Genomic DNA, 21,024 nt, shown 5'->3' on the forward strand with positions numbered 1-21,024 from the left:
GACCGTATTGTCATAAGAGAGGTTCAGTATCAATTTGAAGTCAATCGGTGTAGAAATGAAGAAATTATAGTAAAAGGCAAATTTGGGTGGGCGTGGCCTCTGTGGGCGGGGCGCCCCAGGGTTGGTAATTGGGCCAAGCATAGTTGAGATTGACCATATGGTCATAAGAGGGGTTCAGTATCAATTTGAAAACAATCGGTGTAGAAATGAAGAAAATATAGAAAAATAACCTTCAAAAATGAGTAAAAATCTCTGACCCGGCCCCACCCCAACCCCCATAACTTTTAACCCAGGGGTCAGATCAAAATTCCAAATAGTTCCCCGTCGCACATATGCTCATAGCTACCATGTGTGTAAGTTTAAAGGTTCTTGTGCTAATAGTGTAGGAGGAGCAGGTGGCCAGGACGGACGGACGGACGGACATAACCACAATATCCCCACTTTTTCTCCGAAAAGCGTGGGGATAAATAGACAGAAATGGACATCCTAGTACCAATTCACTGAAAGTGACTAATACTTCCACATACCGCTTTTACGACGACATAAAGCCTTGACAATAAATACGGCATGTTCACGTTTAATCTTCGAGTACCAACGTTAATGCGGCGATGTGTGTTTTTGTGAGCGAAAGATACAAATACGTAACACAACGAACGTCAAAAGTCCCTATATGCACCACCAAATGATAGAGATGAAAGGAACACACTTGTTTTAAACATTACAGTTCTCAGGAGTTGGCGTTGTACTCACCATTTAATGTATATTTGAACATTTGTGCGACGTTATTTAAAATCATTTAAGAAATTCAAGTTATATAATGGATAGGTCCTTTTGGACAATAATGTCCATAGTTTTACATTTAATTTCAACTTTGAAAGCTTTCAAAAATATTTCGGTGCATGGTCAAGCTATAGAGCGGAACATACCTATTTAACAATAAAGTTGTTAATTTTGCATTTGACCATACATTATGACATACACTTTTATTTTTATTTCCGGTAGTAAAATATGCAGATAATGCTGTACAAGCATTTCAATACTGTTCATGTATCGAAACATAAGCATAATTTTGAATTATTATATACCAGATAATCATGAAATAAGTTGACTATAAAGATTGAGTAATAATGATTTTATAAGACTAAAGAGAAAAAAAGAGATAGAGAAAAAGATTGATGTTTAATTCTACTCAACGAAACATTTAAGTTTCTATTTTGTACTCAATAAGAACAAAGGTTCGATCGTTTTCAATATCGCTGAACTCCCAGAAATATTGTCGACTTTTGAATATCAATCCTGAATACCGATATTAATTTATTTTCATTAAAGCGATGAGCTGGATGAGTATAAGTACATAGATTTTTAACGCGCGTTACGGATAATCACGAGATTTCAGGGTAAAACGGAATTTAAATCAGTTGATCGGTGTCTTAACAGTTAAATGGTGTATAAGTATCTCAAACGGTTTTGGCCGGATGGGCACGTAGCTTCCTCAGTTTCACACTATCATAAGTTTGAATTTAAATCATTATTCAATAAATTTCGAATAATTTATCATTCAACTTCAATCATATTGTGTTAGTGATCACAGGTCTTAGTTATGAAAAAGTGTAATAAAAGACTGCTTAATAAAAGTGAAAATACTCAACACTTTAAAACGAGCAAGAACTTCATTAATCACAAAATCACATAGATTCTCGGAAACAGACAAACGTGTTATTCAATATACGAATGTACAGAACATTCAACAACTAAAGAAGCAACTACAAAATAATTAACACGACCCTAATTATAGCTACTTACTGCGAGTACGGCTTCTGCATGAGCAGTGTCATTGTCAACATTAATGTATCAATTCCTCAAGCATATAAGGTTTCTTTTGGTATAACCTTATATCATGTTGGTCACTTTCAAGTAATGGCTAGTTGTGAATGAAATGCAAATCTGTTTTTTGAGATATGCGATGAATGTACTCGATTTAAATTTGTCCGAGATTGTTTAAGCCAAGCACAAAATTGGATTTGTGCATATTCCAATGTGTCATGTATCAAGTAAATTAAGTGTTTGAAGTATTTGACCTGAAAACAAGCCTAGCAGTTTTCAATTTCAAACATTATCACCAAAGTTATCACCTGAACGGTTGACGTCCCGCGTGATTGAGTATCAAGAAAATGAGGGTCTTAACAGACAAAAACCTCTTATACAATTTTTTTGTCAATAAAGTGTTGGTCTGTGTTGTTTTTTGAAAAGGTAACAATCTACTACTTCCGCCTTTGAACGTTTAAAATCAACCAGGTATTTTTTCACTTGATTTTTACATCGCATTACTTATAATGCTTTCAGCGAGGGCGTCGTCATTTAATGAAACAGAAGGTGTGCTGTGAGCAAAAAGACGTCAAATTCTATGGAGGGAAGCAAACATATCATTAACAAAGATTATAGAAATCACCCTAATCTAAGCCTTGCGGAATTGTGACCCTAAACATACTTGTTAAGATCTATATTTTAAATAACAGGATATCCATTTTTATTTATATTTGAATTCCTCTGCATGTTGATTTTTGATAACGTATTATGATTGAAATATTTAATTATACATATCAATAAGTGGATAGACTGTAGAATAGTTATATGTGTATTTAACGAAAATTATTTGAGTAACATGCTGACGTTGCTTCTGAGTTATATGACGGAATGAATATTGCAACCTTTTTGATAAAGTGGAATAACTTTTGCTGCTTTCGTAAATGATGGAAACTTATTTTCACGTATCGATCAATTAAATTGAATTGAATTAGTTAACTTATTGATTTGTACGATAAAATACGCGACAAACTGTCTGATATATGATACCATTTGTGTCAAGTTGTTCAAATGTATGTTTAATTCACGGTCAAGTTATGAAATGCACCACCTCTGTTTAGTAATAAAGTGCTGCTATTAGACCCTTGACATCAACGTGTTGTCTTAGCACAGAAGCCAGCCGTATGTTGAGTGCGGGGGATACAACTTATAGTAATGGTGAACAAGAGCAGAGTGCATTGACTTCCTTCAAACGACGGGGAATGAACTGTTTAAACACGTTTCGGGACAGTAGGATATATCGACAGACGGAAAGACCTACTGTTATACTATTAACTACATACACTTCTTGTTTATCATATGCATGAATTGTTCATATTAATACTGCGCAAATTTGATATATATATATATATATATATATATATATATATATATATATATATATATATATATATATATATATATATATATATATATATATATATATATATATATTGTTCGATTAATGTCTGTTAGTCAATTCTGTTGTGTGAACCATAGTACTTTCTGTTATATTGACATTCGATGAGAATGAGAAGAAGAACCAATCAGTCATGGGACAAACTGAATATAAGTCGACACGTGAAAAGGTCGATGTGAAGATGGGTTCAGACACTTCAACGTGCGTAATTATTTGTTGTGATTGATGCTATGTGTGTTTGTGCAAATATGTAAATATATATAACATAGACATTTACACGTTTTAATTTCATTCGCATAGTCTATCGATTATCGTCTTTACGAGTTGTTGCAACATGTCAAAAGTACGGTTTGGTACAGAAAACCATATGAACAACTAGGTTCATGAGGATAACAGTTACACATTTATAAACAGTGTGTTTTTGTTCTTTCAGTATGTTTATGAGGAGCATTATTTAAGAGCGCAATCTTATTTTAATATAAAAGCTAACTTATTTACAGTCGTTTTTGAAAAGCAACGGTATGCTAATTGTTATAAATGTTTGACGAGCTTTTGTTTTGATCATAACTGCTATTTTATCGTCATCCATAGCGGTCGGTTGTTTTTATCTTGTACACTTGTTTTTGCTAATTTTGATTTTGGCTATTAGCAGTACCTTATAGGTTTCACCGTATGACTCTATTTTTCACTTTCCGTCAATTATGTCTGTCTTTCCCTCTATCCGTTTGTCCGTCCGTCCGCAAAAAGGGTCCGTCGGTTTACCCCAAAAAACTGGTCACACTTATATGAAACACGCCATACCTATAATTTTTAAAGGAATTAAGCAATTTAAGGATTATTACCATCTCTTTTCGTCATAGGTATGTCTATCCGTCCGAAAAACTAGAAAAGTATCTATGATAAAGCAGGATCAAGCGATTTCTCAGACAGTATTGTAGATTCGAAGACGAAATTGGTTACACTTTTTAAGTGTCACGTGGGAATAATGGGAGACTGTTCGCTCTAGGTAAAAAAAGATCACGACTGTGACTTAAAGTGGAAAATAACTTAATATTGTCATTTCTGTACAATTACATAATATATCATAACGACTCTTTGTATACAATAATTTCTTTAGAGGGAAATCCCCTAAACTGTTCACCTGTCCGCCCAACTTAACCCCCGAAATCGTTTTTAAATAAATAACTCGAAAAGTACATAAAAGTACATAGAATTGTATCATGAAACTAGGTAAACATATCAATGAGATACTAATGCGTGACCCACCTTCAGATGTCAAATAACAGGTAGCTGCTATTAAGATAGTATTTATCATAATCAATTTTATTATAGAGACATGCTAATGAAATATGGTCATCGTAAGAATAGTAATGTAGGGGTCATATGCACAAGCCATCTTCATCACAGGCCAATCGTATGGGGACTGTTTAAAACAATGTTGTATTGATGTACCTAGTGGGTATTGGGTGTTATTAATTTGAAAGTTAACCACGTTTTTAATAGATAGGTGTTTTCGATGGACCGATCAGGAATCCTAAATAACGTCCGGCACTGTTAAAGCCTTCTTTGCATGTTTTTCACGCTAATTGTTTTGGAAGGCTGTTAAAGTTTGCACAGCGCATAAGATCGGCAATAAAATATTGCTTTTAATTGTTTGTAATACTATTTTAATTTGAAATTTTAACACTATCACATAAGTTTATAACAGCATATCGTATAACGTATTGATTTTACATACACGTATACGTATATGTACGTAAAACAACATTTTTTTAGTATGATCTTATAATTTTATGCATGCGTTTCAATCACTTAATTGCGGCATCGCTTGCAATCTTTTATTTGGATAGTGCAGCTGTAACTTGTGCAGACTGGCAACTAAATTAAATAAAGAAAAAATACAACTTTAGAGAAATCATATAGAGAGAAATTATTGCTGTCATCTTTCACTAAAAACGTGTGATTATTTGCCATATAAAACAGGACAAAGCATACAACACTACACTAACAATATAATGTTTTACTACTTACAAAGGTTGGAATCTACTATTTATGTATCTGTAAACATCGTGCATAGCACGTTTTGTAAAGGACTTTTATTAAACGTATAAGAAAGATTTTACGGAAAAAAAACAACAAGGAGATACAGAAAATACAACTGGGTAGGTATTATCTTATCCGTGTTAAAATATCTTTCAGATATATTCTCTATGGTCTTCATTAACACTTCATTACGTCATAACTGTTCTTCAAACATCAGTTAATAGTTATACAAATAGAATACTATAGACTCTATAGACGTCTCCCAATTTATTTCAATATATTCAATACTCGTCTTCATTCGCATTTTTTAAATGGTATTCATAATTATTATGAAATTTTTAAGGACGAAAATTTTATACAATATTTTGTGGTCATTATCTATTGATTCCTCTTAATTGATACTCATTGCAGATCGGGTCGTTTGAAAATTACCAGTTTGAGCCAGGAATACGAGGAATTGAAACGAGAAGTTAAAGACTTGGTAACGCAACTTCAGCGGTCTAAGTAATTTAATCAGTATTTTTGATATGGTAAAAGAACACGAATGTCGATTCAAATAATTGCTTTATTGTGGCTCGTTTAAATTCATAACTGGCTTGTAAATGATATTATTTAAGCTTTAACTTGTATTTGAGTATAAAATTCTAGTGTATGTCATAAATTATTTTCAAACATCGAAAGTGATTCGTACATGCCATAAATGGACGTTAACACGAAACGAAAAATATGTATGAACAAGTCAATATGTTGTTAATAAACGTTATCCTGTTCAGGCTATATTAAACATGTTTTTACCACAAATACCGTGTAGACGCTGTTCGGTTGATGAATAAAAATACACTTGATGTAGAATTAATAAACAATTAGTTTAACATGTATTTAATTATACCCCACTTATTATTATTCCTAATTCAGGCCAGCTTCCAAACAAGATCTCGATGTAGTAAAGGAACAGCAGATTAAAGCAGATCATGATGAACTTGATGAGACATTAAACAGGTTTGGGCTTAAATGTTAATAATAATTAAGAAGAAGCGAATAAAGGATGTAAAAGCATCTGTCCTATATAAATACTAAAATTCATGCTTAAATCGAATCTGAACTAATTATGTCCATTGATTGTGTTAACATTCGAAAGTTCCTGCTGCACATAACTCTATAGTTTGTCAGAAGAGCGATTCTACAAATGTGTACTTAAAACGCTTTATGGTCATAAAAACTAATAAGTTAATTAAAAAGTATTGCATAGTTATTACCTATAATAAATTCGCATTCCCGTGCATTTTTATTTGGAACAAGATACGGAAATTTATACATAAATTGGTTTAGCTTGTCAGTGAGCATTTTGCAGTGGAAAACGAAGAAAGAACAAGAGGAGTGACAATAAAAGTTAGCAAATTATCATGCAAAATATATAATCCATTATTTGAGCGCACTTTGAATATTTATATGCTCATTTACATTAAAAACAATTATTACAATTTATTTTTATTAAAACAAATAAATAAAATTGTTCACGTAAGTTTGTTTTGCTGTAGACTTGCAAACGCAACCAAGCGCTTGGAAGAAAAACTCGGAAGGGAAAAGGAAGAAAATAGCGTTATCAGCGGATAGATAAACTGACAAATAGGTACAATTTAAACGAAAACTATATAAACACATTTAATTCGTCAACTTTACAATCCGTTTGAACTATTCATTCATTTATTGAAAAAGCTTAATAAAAACATTATTATATATGCTATTTTTATTTTTAAATTCATTGATACTTGATTGAATAATATCTTGAATGTAACGATTTATATCAACATGTATTGCCATTGTTTAAACACAGACTATCAGCGTTCACGGCTAATCAGTTAACAAAGGACAATACACAAATTGCTGACCTAAGTGATCAATGCCGACCAACCAAACCGGTAAAACATTTCGTCTCGAAGCATCCTTTCAATAGCTTTCAATTGATTTTCATTGGTATAACATGCAAAGTATCTGTCTGTGTTTATTTCATATTAGCAAAACTCAAGTCGATGTCTGTATCTCTTATTTCCATTAATGGCAGTTAATTCATGTGTGCGTAATACTGTCCAAAGAAATCTAGTTTTAAGAAATCGTTGCTACAGGCTATGGGCATATATGACATACGTATTGTTCAATTTAATGTTCAAAGTATATGAAATCAGAATTCCTGTTAAAAATTTTCATGTGATGATTCGCAGGCAGAATGGTTCACCCAACTTTATGAGAATCAGTGGACCGATGTATTTGAAATATTGGACAAGAACGAGAAAGAGGAACGTGAAATAATCAACATTATTTCTGATACTATTAAGGTAATTTAACTATTTCAAAATCCTTATTGAACACACATAAATTGACCATGGCAAGCTGAAACTTGAAACAATAAATTTAAAAATTGTGTTCAGTTTACTATGTAACTTTATTAAGGCAGCATTTTTTTAATTTCGTGATATCATTCTTTTTACGATAACACATGATACATAGATGAGTTAAATTAAGATAAGTCCATTACACACACATAATTTGTTTCTTTATATTTAAATTGCACCCTAAGCAAGCAGATATATTCTGTGAAAAAGAAAAGACCGACATGACTGAGCGCATCCTTGTTTGCGTCGCTTATGAAATAAACAACCAAAATAGAAGCGCAATAGACCGTTCAGTGAGTACTTAGATTCAACCACGATAACATAAATGTAACATGAAATGTAACTAACAAAGCATAAACAAATACATGTTCATGTATACAATACATATCTAAATTTTAAATATTAATTCAAGATCACTCAAACAATCTGTGTTTGTTTCATATTAGCAAAACTCCAGTCAAGCCAGTAAGTTTACTGGCATGGAAGAGACAAAACAAGCCGCCGAAAGGTATATCAAATGCATGATGAAGGCTCTCGCTTTGCAGTCAAGTCAGCATACAGCTAAGGTAATAGGATTTGGTATCATCATATAAGAATGGAAATTGTGGAATACAAATATTGTTCAGAACGCACTACCCGTTTAGTTAATTTGAAATTTGTACGCAGAAATTTATTGTATTCATTGCATACAGTGCACAATTTGCATGAACATACTGTCGTGTAATATGCCTTTTTAAAACCAGTTTTACTTTGCCATCCAATTCGATCTAAGTAAAAAGGATTCTTCGTAAGTGGCCTATCTGTTTTTTTTCCCGGAAACTTTCGATTTCTTCCGTTCGTCCTTCTCTTTTGTCTGTATTCCGTCCAACCGTCTTCATGCCCGTTAATCCATTCGACCGCAAAACTGTATCCTGTGAATCTTTGATACACATCGTGCTATAGGTTTTCCATTAATCTGTATTTAAATATATTCCCCAATTCATACGTCTGTCACTCTATCAGACACCAAAAACTGAAATGAAAACGTACATTATTTACAACGGAATCCAGCGATTAATAACCAATGTTGAATAACTTGTAAGGAGCTTAGGGTAATGATAAAGAGCAATATGAGAGCTATGCAAGACCTTTTGTTTTTTACCAGAGGTCAAAGGTAGGGTCTCTTTTTGCTAAAAACGGACACAAATGTATATTATCAACACGCCAAAATTACGTTTGAGATGATAATGAAACTTGGTACAAAAATAAGGTTAAAGATCTGTATGTAAATCCCCACTTACTTTTGTATGCAAGTCTTTTTACCTCTGCGTAACATAAAATAACTTAAAACGTTCATACAAATGAAACTTGAAATACACAGTTTATATATAAATAAATAAATAAATAAATATATATATATATATATATATATATAAATATATATATATATATATATATATATATATATATATATATATATATATATATATATATATATATATATATATATATATATATATATATATATATATATATATATATATATATATATATATATGTGTGTGTATGCCAATCTGTTGAAATCTACCGAGTTAATATGTATTAGATTAACTACTGCAATAACAGAATAAGTACATGATATATATAATCTTGAAATTTGTTATTCACCATGACATAAATGTGAGGTTTATGCGAAATATGTTTCATCACTAGACATGTTTTGAAAATGAAAATAAATAAAAACAAATCTTAAAACAACGAAGATATGTAGTTAATCGACGATCAATATGATTATAAAAAAACAAGAGCACCGCATAACGGGTGCCAACGCTCGGCTGCGGGTGCAGTTTTGAATAATTTTAAAGCTTGTCAGCCTTTTTTTTAGAGGTCACAGTGACCTTAACATTTGACCCAGTGACACAAAAATGGGTGTGGCATGTTTAACTCATCAAGGTGCATCTACATATGAAGTTTCAAAGTTGTAGGTGGAAGCAATTTTATTTTAGAGCCAATGTTATGTTTAAGCACGACGGCTACGGCGGACGACACGACACGACACGACAAGACGAGCTTGCTATGACAATACCTCGGGTTTTCTCCAAAAACAGCCGAGCTCATTAATGTGCTTTGGTGGCAGTATGCACACTCTTTAATTAACATAAGTCTTTGACGGGTATTGGATTTCTGCATTGTTTGTAACACTGACAATCCTTGTTATAAATCCGTAATTAACCACACACGTGGCTGTAGTTATATTTAAGTGCATTGTTTATTTTTTTGTTTTATACTTTTCCATGGTTGATTTATGAATTTGCTCGACTAAATAATTTTTTACGTTTGGCATATGCCTTTTTGATCATTCTCTCTTAGATTATTCTTGACGGCCCTATGAAAGAAGTCGCAAGTAATTATAAAATTAAGGGAAAGCCTTCGCAGCTCGACACGTATGCTTTGGAGGCAGCAAAACTTGTTTGGGTGATGAAAGTCCAGCAGCCGCCCGTCGAATTGCTATGGGCCGAACCAGGAAGTCGCTTTACCAAAGAGACTTTTACATCCTACACGAAGATGGGAGACATCGTTGATCAATGTATATGGCCAGCGGTTCTGTTGCACAAAGGCGGACCAGTCATGGCACTCGGAGTCGTCCAAGGAAAATAACAGCGATGTTGTTAAACTTCAAAGAGTTGAACATTTTGATGTTCTTAAATATTATAGTGTTTTTAAACATAAAAGAGTAGAATATTTTGTCAACATAACAACTTCATTGTTCACTATTTATAGACATAATCTTTTATGCGGACGTTTTTGCGAATATTTTGTATTTCTGTAGATTAATATTTATTTCGGGCCGTTGATCGTCTGTATTAACATAAAACTATTTTGTCTGTATTGTTATTTACTTGAAATGTTTTATCAAACTTTCTAATCGAAGAACAAAGCAACTTTATATTGTAATGTTTAATTAAATATATTGGATCGTATTAGAAAAATATTCATAAACGTGGACCGTCTAACTCATATAAATGGTTACAAGCTAATCCGAAGCTGTAAATCTTTGTGTGGAACTATTTACCTTTGTGGGATAACAATATTCTTTATTGTGTTCACATGAATTAAATTATCGCTGATTTTATTAAAATAGAAGAACATTTTTGACATTGTTAATACATCGACTAAGCTTTGAATCACTTGAAGAAAACGGAAAATAGAGTCAATCGAAGTACATATTTTTAAAGTGTACAAACTGCGATAACAATGTTTACATGTTATGTCAGTGGTTGGAAATTGAATAAATTGATTTCAAAGTTGATTTTCAAAAGAAACCAACCTACCAAATAAATGTAATGTTCATAAAATGCCTGTTCAACTTTAGTGAATACCGAAATTACTATTTGAAAAAAATATTAAATAGTGACTGGTGGAAAATTACTTTAGGTCAAGCAAAGAAGAAATTGTCTATAAGAAAATGCTAACTAAAGGATTTAATGAAGTAAAAAGCCAATGAATGAATAACATAGAACATAACACGTGCCTTCTTGAATTATTTAACCATGTTTAAAGTTAAATGTTAACAACAAGCGTGTTTTCGATATTTTAACAACATTGTTTGCACAAAATAGCGACGAGCGAAACATGCAGCTCAATCGAAACTACTTTAACTAAATGCAAACATCACTATTTTATAATTGTACACTACTTGAGTCATAAACAGATTAGTTGATACAATACTTGATATCGAAATTCCTACAATTTACTGAAATGCTTTTTAAATCCCAAGAGAATGGCGGATGACGCTGTTATGCTTTGTTTTGTGTTTGTTTAATAGTAATATTTAAGTTGTGCAAACAATTTCTGTATGTATATTCTTTTCTTAACTTTGTTAATATTTAGAAAAACAATGTATTTGTGTTGATTTTTTTCATATTATTTTATTTTGCGTATGGTACAAGTGTCAGTACAAACCTTTATAACATATAAATAACGGAAACAAAATTAAATGTATAATTCTTAAAATTTTAAGAAATGTTATATGAACAAATTTATTTAATAGGTACTAACAATTACCTCAATTATATCTTGAACGAATGCACCGCTCAGGTTGTATGAATACATTAGCACTGTAGATATGCACACATTGTTGTTGTTACGCCTTGTACGTGTTTTTACTTTAATGTTTGTGATTGTAAGAACACATTATTTGTTGCTGTTGTAGATTTTGTTTAATGTAGATCTACAGTAGTCGTGTCAAATTTAATAGTATACTATGTAGTGCATAAGATTTCAGTAGACGACAATAAGCTATTGGGCGTATGCATGTTACAATTAACACAGTCATACACAATTAAAAGCACACACACGCACGCGCGGACACATACACGCACTGCTTTTTTTGTAGACACATCCACTGAAAATATGCCATTATGGCTGTCTAAATTTTCGATTTTCGTGTTTAATACATACTAAACAGTTAATAATTATTTTCTTGTTTTGCTTGGTAACCATAGCGTCAATCTAGCGTGCACTAGGTTGCCACAATGTACGGGATTTTTTTATTCATGAAATAAAGTTATGCACACATGCATACACACACGAACATACAAGCATGCGCGGGAGCACGCACATACGCATAGGCAACCATCTTAAACAGCAAGTACTCCTTAAATTGTTCCCAAAATTATGGTTACTGTAAATGCACTATTACCAATTTTACGACGATAAGGAATTAATTGTAGTTTGTTTAAACTGCACTTCGCTGTATTTCTTACTTAAGGGTATCGAATAGATAATGGCGGATATTGTTAAAGGTGTTTTTGCGGGCGAAAATTTACCATTTCATTGTAAAGTAATATCAATACTATTTAATAAAGTTGATTGTTTTATACTAACATGGCAAAAACTGTATGCATTTACAAAATGGTATTTATAATTGTTTAAAAAATATAAAATATGTTTTTATAGGATGACTTCCACGTATGTTTTAGCACGTTTATAGATGTATATATTTTTGTGTAGATATACTTTATTCGCCAATATGCATCGTAAATTTACATACAAACATGGTTGGAATAATTAGTAGACACCGTACAGGCAGTCCTGTTACAATAATGCATGCAAATGTTATAAAACTATAATACAAGAGGTATGGTAGTTATGAAGGCAAATTAGTATCCCAAAGACATTTAACCAATTACCACGATGTTTTGTTATAAGTGTTTGATAAATCAGTCATTTTGTATAACTGCAGAGGCTAGTTCATAGCTACATGTACTTCGCAAATCATGAGTTTTATGGGTTACCTTTTTACGTCTACAGTAATATTTCAAGACATATATGGTTATACCTTTCAGAGTATTTACCAACTAAACATGTTAAAAGGATTTAACAATACAAAAAATCTATGTTTTTAACAGCATACTTTAAAACCAGATTATTTGGAATATTTATGTAGGTTATCGAGGGTTTATTTACTGTGTTTTCACTTCCATCTAGCATGCAATGCAGTATTATACACAACATGTGTTATGTTATATTCCACCTAATGAAACAAACACCTTTGATGTTCATGATAGTTCTAATCCATTGTTTTGTAATGCTCGTTTCTAACGTGTGTTCATGGGTAAGGTTTAACAAACACTTTGTAACATGTCGGTCGAAGGAGCTTCGAGTTAAAGCATGGCTTCCGACAAAATATATAGAATTGAAAACAACATAAAACATATGATTTTCCTGAAGCTACATATCTTTATGATTTGCAATTGATACATTGATTGGTTTGGGAAGGTATATCAATGCTAATTAAATGTTACTTTCTCTGACCTCGAACATTTTTTACAACATTATGCATTATGTGTATACGATTATACTTCGGGTATTATTTATTATCTCGCTTTTAATCATCAAGCCAATGTGTCAGATAAAGCACACCTCGAGACAAGCCAACGGGTCACGTAAATACGACCTGTCTTCATTATGAGGATCGAACCCTATGTTTGGAACCTAAACAGTATTTAAGAGTGTGTTTACGATTGCATTTGGTATATATATATATATTAAAATATTAGCTAACAGAGCTATTAGGGCTTTAAGGCTTTTGGCCTAAATTCGCCTTCAAATGTTCTTCATTTCCTATACTTGAATTTATACATTTAAGGCATACATTGAAAACTTACAATTCTCATTAACTGTGAACAAACCGTGTGTGTATATATATTTATATATATAATATTTATGTTTCTTGCCTATCAGTCTTCACTTTAGGATTTATCCATGTTTTAATAAGAGTTATATTAGTAAACTTTTATGAATTTATGGTTTAACATATGTTAGTTCATATCAATGGTTCATTTACGTCAAAGTTCTCAACAATGAGTATTAGGCTTCTATGTTGGAAAACATGATGCATGTTTAAGATGTTTATGTCAATTGCTGGTATTAAGTTTTTTACCGGAACATTTCAATGATATTAATGCCAACATACTCTTACTTTTCTCTTCACAGTTTCAGGTGATTGTGAACTAAGGCGCAATCTTCAACGATAATTCACAACTTAACTGTTATGAATAGTGTAAATGCGCATAACTGTTTTTTAATGCATATGTCTGTCATAACTATTTTTAACTAATACTAAGTCTCCCCGCCCTAGTTATACTATTGTTTTATAAAACAGAACATTTCTTAATTATGGTGGCTTAACTAGATCTTTTACTGGTTGTAGGCGCGGTCGTCAATCCAATATGCATAACCGTTGTTTACATAAACGCTACATATACAAAAAAAAAAAGTAGTGAAGGAAAATAGCAAAATAGTAAGATTTAAACATATTTTGAATATTTAATTATTTAAATATTTATTATGTTAATGATATGCAGCGGGAACACTGACTCGCACTAGAAATGTTATGTATGGGTTAATGCTTACTTTCTACACTAGTTTAATGCATAAATCAATGCTGTCAATAAATGTATGTTTAACTCATTTAAATATGTATTCACATCAACAAATAGCATTTTTATTACGCTTGTAAAACGACGCTATAAAATTTCAATTGTGCAGTGCACGGGTTAGAAAGTTAGACGTTTTAAGTTTTATGAACGCGCCATGTCTTCTAAGTAATACATGTTTTATGTTTCACTGTTAAAATAATAAATGATTAATAGTTAAATTTTTGCTATTTTTCAAATAAATATCAAAACAAGAATACAAATGAAAACGACGGTTATTTTTCGATGATTAGCTTGGTCAATTTCTGGGTTGATAATGTGGAAACGTGTTAGTATAAAAGTGGCACTTACATGAAAACGCGCTGTAACAAAACAACAAGAACATATTTGCATGCCCAACATGTAGTGATTCTGCATAAAAAAGGCAATGTGAGTTCACACACAAATGTTAACGATTTCCTTTCATCTTTGTGTAACAATAGTATTGCCCTATGATACTATCTTAATAACAGGTTAATTACTTCTAGCTTGCTAGGTAACACAGCTGCAAAATAAAGGGAATCTTTTTTAAAAAGCGCGCGGCTCTGTTAACTTAAATTTAAGGATAATAATGTACGTTCTGGTCGCGATCTAATATGTATAAAGACTTACTTAAAATTGCAAAATTATACCAACATTTTTACTAAACGTGTTTCCCGAAGTATTTTGTGGTGACAAAATGGTGCTCATAAAGTTTCGATCAGGTATTGTTTTTGTATCGGATATGTGGTTAGTGTCTAGTGCCTGGGTGCAGTGTCACGCTCGTTGCCACATGGTCCCTTGCTATACATAAAGAGCCCTGGGCTACACTTCTCGCCTGCTGGTGACACTGACGTTTCTGTTGGCGTATATTTGTCATTCAACAACAATATTGATCTAGTTATGTTATTTAACGCACTCAGCGTGAAAATTCTTCGTATATGAATGGTGCGTACACAACATTTTAACATAACTACATCTTAATACATTTTACTGGTACACCATAATGATCATATACTCTTGCTTTTTAAAAAATTGCCTAATAATTTATTTATAAATAAATATAATACAAAGTGGTTTAAGATTTTTCTCACTAGTAAAAATATGGTTTTGTATATGATCGCATTATCTACGGCACAGATGTAAATAATAATGGAGCTAATCATTAAACTGTTTGATTGAATCTCAGGACTATCAACCACACCTTCACTATTTGTATGATTTGTGATTTGTATGATATGGTTGGGACATATAGATGTCATATTTTGAAGGCCTGGGTTTCTACGTCAGTTTTAATAACAAATAAACACGAGTAATATTAAAAATTGTTATAATACAAAAAAATACATGTTTATATATATATATATATATATATATATATATATATATATATATATATATATATATATATATATATATATATATATATATATATATATATATATATATAACTTTAATACGTTTTTGTTTGCCCAAACCTTACGTTGATACAATTATTTTAGTACAAAACGACTGGTAAGTACATAAAGTCAAATGACAAGACGTTGGTTTGACCTTTGAACCTGGATGTCTTCGAGTTTGTCGATATTCAAAGTAGAAGTGTATATGATATAAATAAATTAACTTTATTAAGATCCTACAAAATGTTAAATATATGCGTAATCATTTTATGTTCAAATACCATGTGATTGTTAAAACTGTGTCATTTAACTTTGTTGTTTTTCGACTTAGCTTACATTATTTTTTACACATTTCTTTAAATAATTATGCAATGGGAACATTTCTGCCAAGAAGCTTGAGCAAGAGATTGTATTTGTAAAGGAATGAAAACATAAAATATTGCCGAGTGTTAATGCGAAATGTTTATCTATGAAATCATCAGTTTATTAGCATGCTATTCCGCTAGTCCTTTATTTAAGGCGAATGCCTTATAGCCGTGATTAGCATGTCTTTTCGTAGTATCGGCCCTCTTAATGACTACATACGCGTTTTGGAAGTGAAAAAATACAAAATCACGCATGTTTATATATGTCAATGTATAGTTAAATGTGTATTCTTGGACATAACACCGAAAACTGCGTTTTAATCGGCATTGTTTTGACAAAATACTGGATAAACATAGCTCATTGTAGTTATCTGTTTCATGTACAAATTGTCTCCATGTATCGGCCCTTCTGATTGGTTGCTAAGATTTGTTACTATGCGCATGTGCTTGTCCTAAAAAAGCTTGAGAGAAAAACGAAACTGTTGCTCATGTTGTTCTTAAAATACTTTTACATTTTATAAAAAAATAAGCGGCATATACAACATTTGATAAAGTTACTTAAAATCCATTAACAAACTGAAATATTTGTGTGCAACGTAACTACAAATCATAGCATCACCCTGGAACATACATGACCTACTTTCCAACGAACTACGGAAAGCATGAGAATGATCGTAGTTATAGTCATGGATAACAAATAAATTACATTTTCTAAGAATTAAAAAAAAATAACTTTCAAGCACTTCTTGAAGGTTTTTCGTTAAAGGCACGAAACTATGAGGAGGGCCGATACTATGAGAGTAAGGGATTAATATGAGGTCACCGCCCTGGAACGATCAATGCAAAGGATTGATGGCTCTAATCGATTGAAGCGATCGCTAACTTATCACATAGCCCATATTTCATGTCAAAATATTCACGTATAAATAAATAAACAGACTATTTCAAACACAGTTGTTAATAAAGCTTACCAGTATGTTTTTTTTAGATAAATATTTCACCATGTGTTATATTTTACAGATGAAAAAATTATAAACACAAATATCATTGAATTCATTCAATTTACCGTTCAAGTCTTAAGACATCGATTTGAATGACATATGCTTTGCAGACTGTCCAACCATCCATCCAAGAATCCCCCCCTCCCCCTCAAAAATTTTTTTTAGGCCCCTACTGGCTTCACCTTGTTTTATATAGTTTTTAATTGTTGAAAGATAATGTAATAAATGACCACAATCCCACACTATACACCCCTCTCAACCCCACCACTAACCCCTTTTATGATCGGGGGTATATTGTTTCTGGCCTGTTTGTCTGTTTGTTTGTCATTCTGTGGAAAACTTTAACCTTGGTTAAAGTTTTGCAATATTGAATAACTTTTGCAATATTGAATATAGCAACTTGATATTTGGCATGCATGTGTATCTCACGGAGCTTCACATTTTGAGTGGTGAAAGGTCAAGGTCATCCTTCAAAATCAAAGGTCAAATATATGGCTTCAAAGCGGCGTCAAAACTTTAACGTTGGTCATATCGTTTGCAATATTGAAGATAGCAAATTTTTATTTGGCATGCATATGTATCTCATGGAGCTGCACATTTTGAGTGGTGAAAGGTCAAGGCCAAGGTCATCCTTCAAGATCAAAGGTCAAATTTATGGGTTCAAAGTGGCGCAATAGGGGGCATTGTGTATCTGACAAACACATATCTTGTTGATTGAAGTATTGAAATGGTCCCTTCACCTTTAAAAATAAAAATAGATGAGCGGTCTGCACCCGCTTAGCGGTGTTCTTGTTATTCATCTTTATGACACCGATACAAGGGTTATTTAAGTAACTAAATAACATACAACATTATTATGTTCAGCAACAGAATGGCATCACTCGGTTAACAAAAATCAACATTTTACATCATTACTGTTTTTTGTCAAACTTTTTGGTAATTATAAAATTTATGTACAGAGATTTTGTTCCAATATGTGTGCTCTGGCATTTTTCAGGTTAAAGTTGGAACAAGTTTTTTTTTCTGGACATTGACAACGACCGGAATGAAGGTAAGGATACCTGTCCGCCATTCTTAAAAAAAAGTGTGTGTATTTAATTTTGATTATTGTTACTATAACTACCCTTTTATGAATATCTTGCCAAATTGAATTTAATGTGTATTGACATACTTAAAGATGTATTTGTGTAGATTAAATCTATTCAAAATGGACATCTGATTCTTTACAGTCAGCATCTTTTAATTAATTTTTGGCTTAATAGAATTTCTGTTCTGCAAGTTTAGTTGACTTTATGCCAGGTAGGTATGAGTCCTTAAATATTATGTTGTTTATTAACCATGTGTGCTTTTGACTGATAATTTCCATCCTTACTTTTCGCGAAGATAGATAATTGACTTAGTATGTGTGTTGATAATACTATTGTTTTGTTGAAATCTTTGCCACTCTTGACAACTTCCTAAACTGGTTAAGCTGATAAAATTAAAGGGTAATCATATGTAGGATTCTGTATAATTATTAGAGCTAAATTGTCAAATTTTGCATGAAGATTATTAATGTGCATGATTTGTATTCATTCAAAGAAACTAATATTTATGTCTTTACGTAACATATCCTATTAGTGCTTCTGTGGTCAACAGCGTCTGCTGTTGTTCAGAACAACATGCATCTTTCTGACGATTGGGATGTCGAGATGGTGGCGACAGAAGTTTAGCTTAGGAATAATCCACACAAGGGAAGCTCTAAATGTCTGCTCAGAAGAGGACATAGCAAGCTGCCACCATATATACAGCATTGATAATGGGGTGGCAACTCAATACTGTTCTTCATCGAAAGCAGAAGCGGATCATCTTTGTTTACAAAGTGAGATTCCACAGGTTAGGCTTTCCATGCCACTTGCCCCTGAAGACATGTTATGATTCTAACAACAAAGTGCATTTCATTTAATGTAGGTAGATATTTTGTGTACTGTGAACTTTTTGTAGTGGTGCGATGTTTTATATCTTCCATTTTTACCAGCTTGATCTATTTTGTCCTATTATATTTAAAGTTTAAGTTTTGACATTTTGTATTTGATTTGTTTTAGTTTTTATCTGAGCATCTGTAAATTAGAAATAAATGATATGAATATCTGTACGACTAGCTAAATTTTTAGCTCACCTGAGCACAATGTGCTAATGGTGCGCTTTTGTGATCACCTTTTGTCCGTTGTGCATCGTGCGGCGTCAACATTTGCCTTGTTAACACTCTAGTTGATTTTCACTTATGTAATAAGTTATGCTAAGAAATGTGCAATGTTTGGTGAAACGTTTGTAATTTAGTTTTGAACATTCTGATTGTTGAGTCTGTGTATTCAATGTGCTGGCAAATTTGTTATGCACATGATTTACTCTGAGTTCTGCACACTTAACCGTTTGAGTATTATTTGTGTATATTATACAATATGGGCAATTTGTTAAGCCTGCGATTCACTTTATGCTCTGGCGTAACTTTTTTAGTACGACGTCTGAAATGAAAAATAAAAGAAAATTTGTCAAGCAAAGATTCATTTTCAGTAAAATTGTTAGGCATTGAGTTACTCACACATTGAATTGTATTTTGATGCTGGCTTCAGAAAATTTGAAAAACAAATTGTAATATATGATAAGGCGATTAATTTTTAGCTCAGCCGTTTTCGGGGAAAACATAAGGTATTGTGATAGCAGGCTCGTCCGCCGTCTGCGTAGTGCTGAAACCTTAACAGTGGCTCTAAAATCAAAGTGCTTTCACCCACAACTTTCAAACCTCATATGTAGCGTCACCTTGATGAGTTCTACACGCCATACCCTTTTTTGGGTCACAAAGTCAAAGGTCAAGGTCACTGTGACCCCTAATATCAAACTTTAACATAGGCTCTAAAATCAAAGTGCTTCCACCTACAGCTTTGAAACTTCATAATAGATGCACCTCGTTGAGTTCTACACGACACACACATAATAGTTCGTATTAATACGAAGTATAAAAAATGTTGATTTTTAATGCAAACAAACTGACTTTTTAGCCCTGGAAATGTTTTTATTAATACGTACATTGATGACATTTTCAAATAGTTTGTATTAATACGAAGAATGAAAACATTTGAATTTTACTGCAAAAAATACTTTTTGTTCGTGAAAATGTTCATAATAATGCGAACAAGGATGACAGTTAATAATAGTTCGTATTAATACGAAGTATGAAAAATGTTGATTTTTAATGCCAAAAAACTGACTTTTTATTCCTGATTTTTTTTTAATATATACATACACTGATGATAATTTATAATGATTCGTATTAATACGAAGTATCAAAAATGTTGATTGTTAATGCAAAAAAAAGAGACTTTTTTTCTCTAAATGTTCATACATAACGAACATTGAAGACAATTTATAATAGTTCGTTTTAAAACAAAGTATCAAAAATGGTGATTTTTTTCGCAAAATAACTGACCTTTTTTCCCTGCAAATGTTTGTATTAATACGTACAATGTTGACAATTTAAAATAGTTCGTATTTATACGAAGTATCTAAAACTGTGATATTTAATACAAAAACACTATAAACATTTACTTTTTATCCCTGAAAATGTTCGTATTAATACGAACAATGA

The 21,024-nt window shown here is 32.0% G+C and overlaps 2 protein-coding genes across 2 annotated transcripts in view; one reads left to right on the forward strand and one right to left on the reverse strand.

Moving 5' to 3' along the window:
• The first annotated feature begins 7,143 nt into the window (after positions 1–7,143).
• LOC127879401 (uncharacterized) lies at positions 7,144–19,529 on the forward strand. Its single transcript, XM_052426185.1, has 6 exons — positions 7,144–7,224; positions 7,525–7,638; positions 7,881–7,988; positions 8,142–8,261; positions 18,397–18,450; positions 19,038–19,529. The coding sequence occupies exons 3-6, from the start codon at positions 7,917–7,919 to the stop codon at positions 19,314–19,316; spliced, it is 525 nt and encodes a 174-aa protein (XP_052282145.1). The 5' UTR covers positions 7,144–7,224; positions 7,525–7,638; positions 7,881–7,916; the 3' UTR covers positions 19,317–19,529.
• A 362-nt stretch (positions 19,530–19,891) lies between these two features.
• LOC127878438 (acetylcholine receptor subunit beta-like 1) overlaps positions 19,892–21,024 on the reverse strand; it is a 34,481-nt gene continuing 33,348 nt past the window's right edge. Inside the window, exon 7 of the mRNA XM_052424962.1 lies at positions 19,892–19,903. Within this exon, the coding sequence (XP_052280922.1) occupies positions 19,892–19,903 (12 nt within the window). The remainder of the gene's footprint in view (positions 19,904–21,024) is intronic.

This window comes from Dreissena polymorpha, chromosome 4 (genome assembly GCF_020536995.1).
Source record: "Dreissena polymorpha isolate Duluth1 chromosome 4, UMN_Dpol_1.0, whole genome shotgun sequence".
NCBI lineage: Eukaryota > Metazoa > Mollusca > Bivalvia > Myida > Dreissenidae > Dreissena > Dreissena polymorpha.

Excerpts from the sequence above, each read along its gene's own strand:
- LOC127879401 (XM_052426185.1), top strand. The coding sequence starts at position 7,917 with ATGACTGAGCGCATCCTTGTTTGCGTCGCTTATGAAATAAACAACCAA. Across the intron at positions 8,262-18,396 it reads CAAGTCAGCATACAGCTAAG|GTTAAAGTTGGAACAAGTTT; the intron begins GTAATAGGATTT and ends GGCATTTTTCAG. Across the intron at positions 18,451-19,037 it reads TGACAACGACCGGAATGAAG|CGTCTGCTGTTGTTCAGAAC; the intron begins GTAAGGATACCT and ends TGTGGTCAACAG.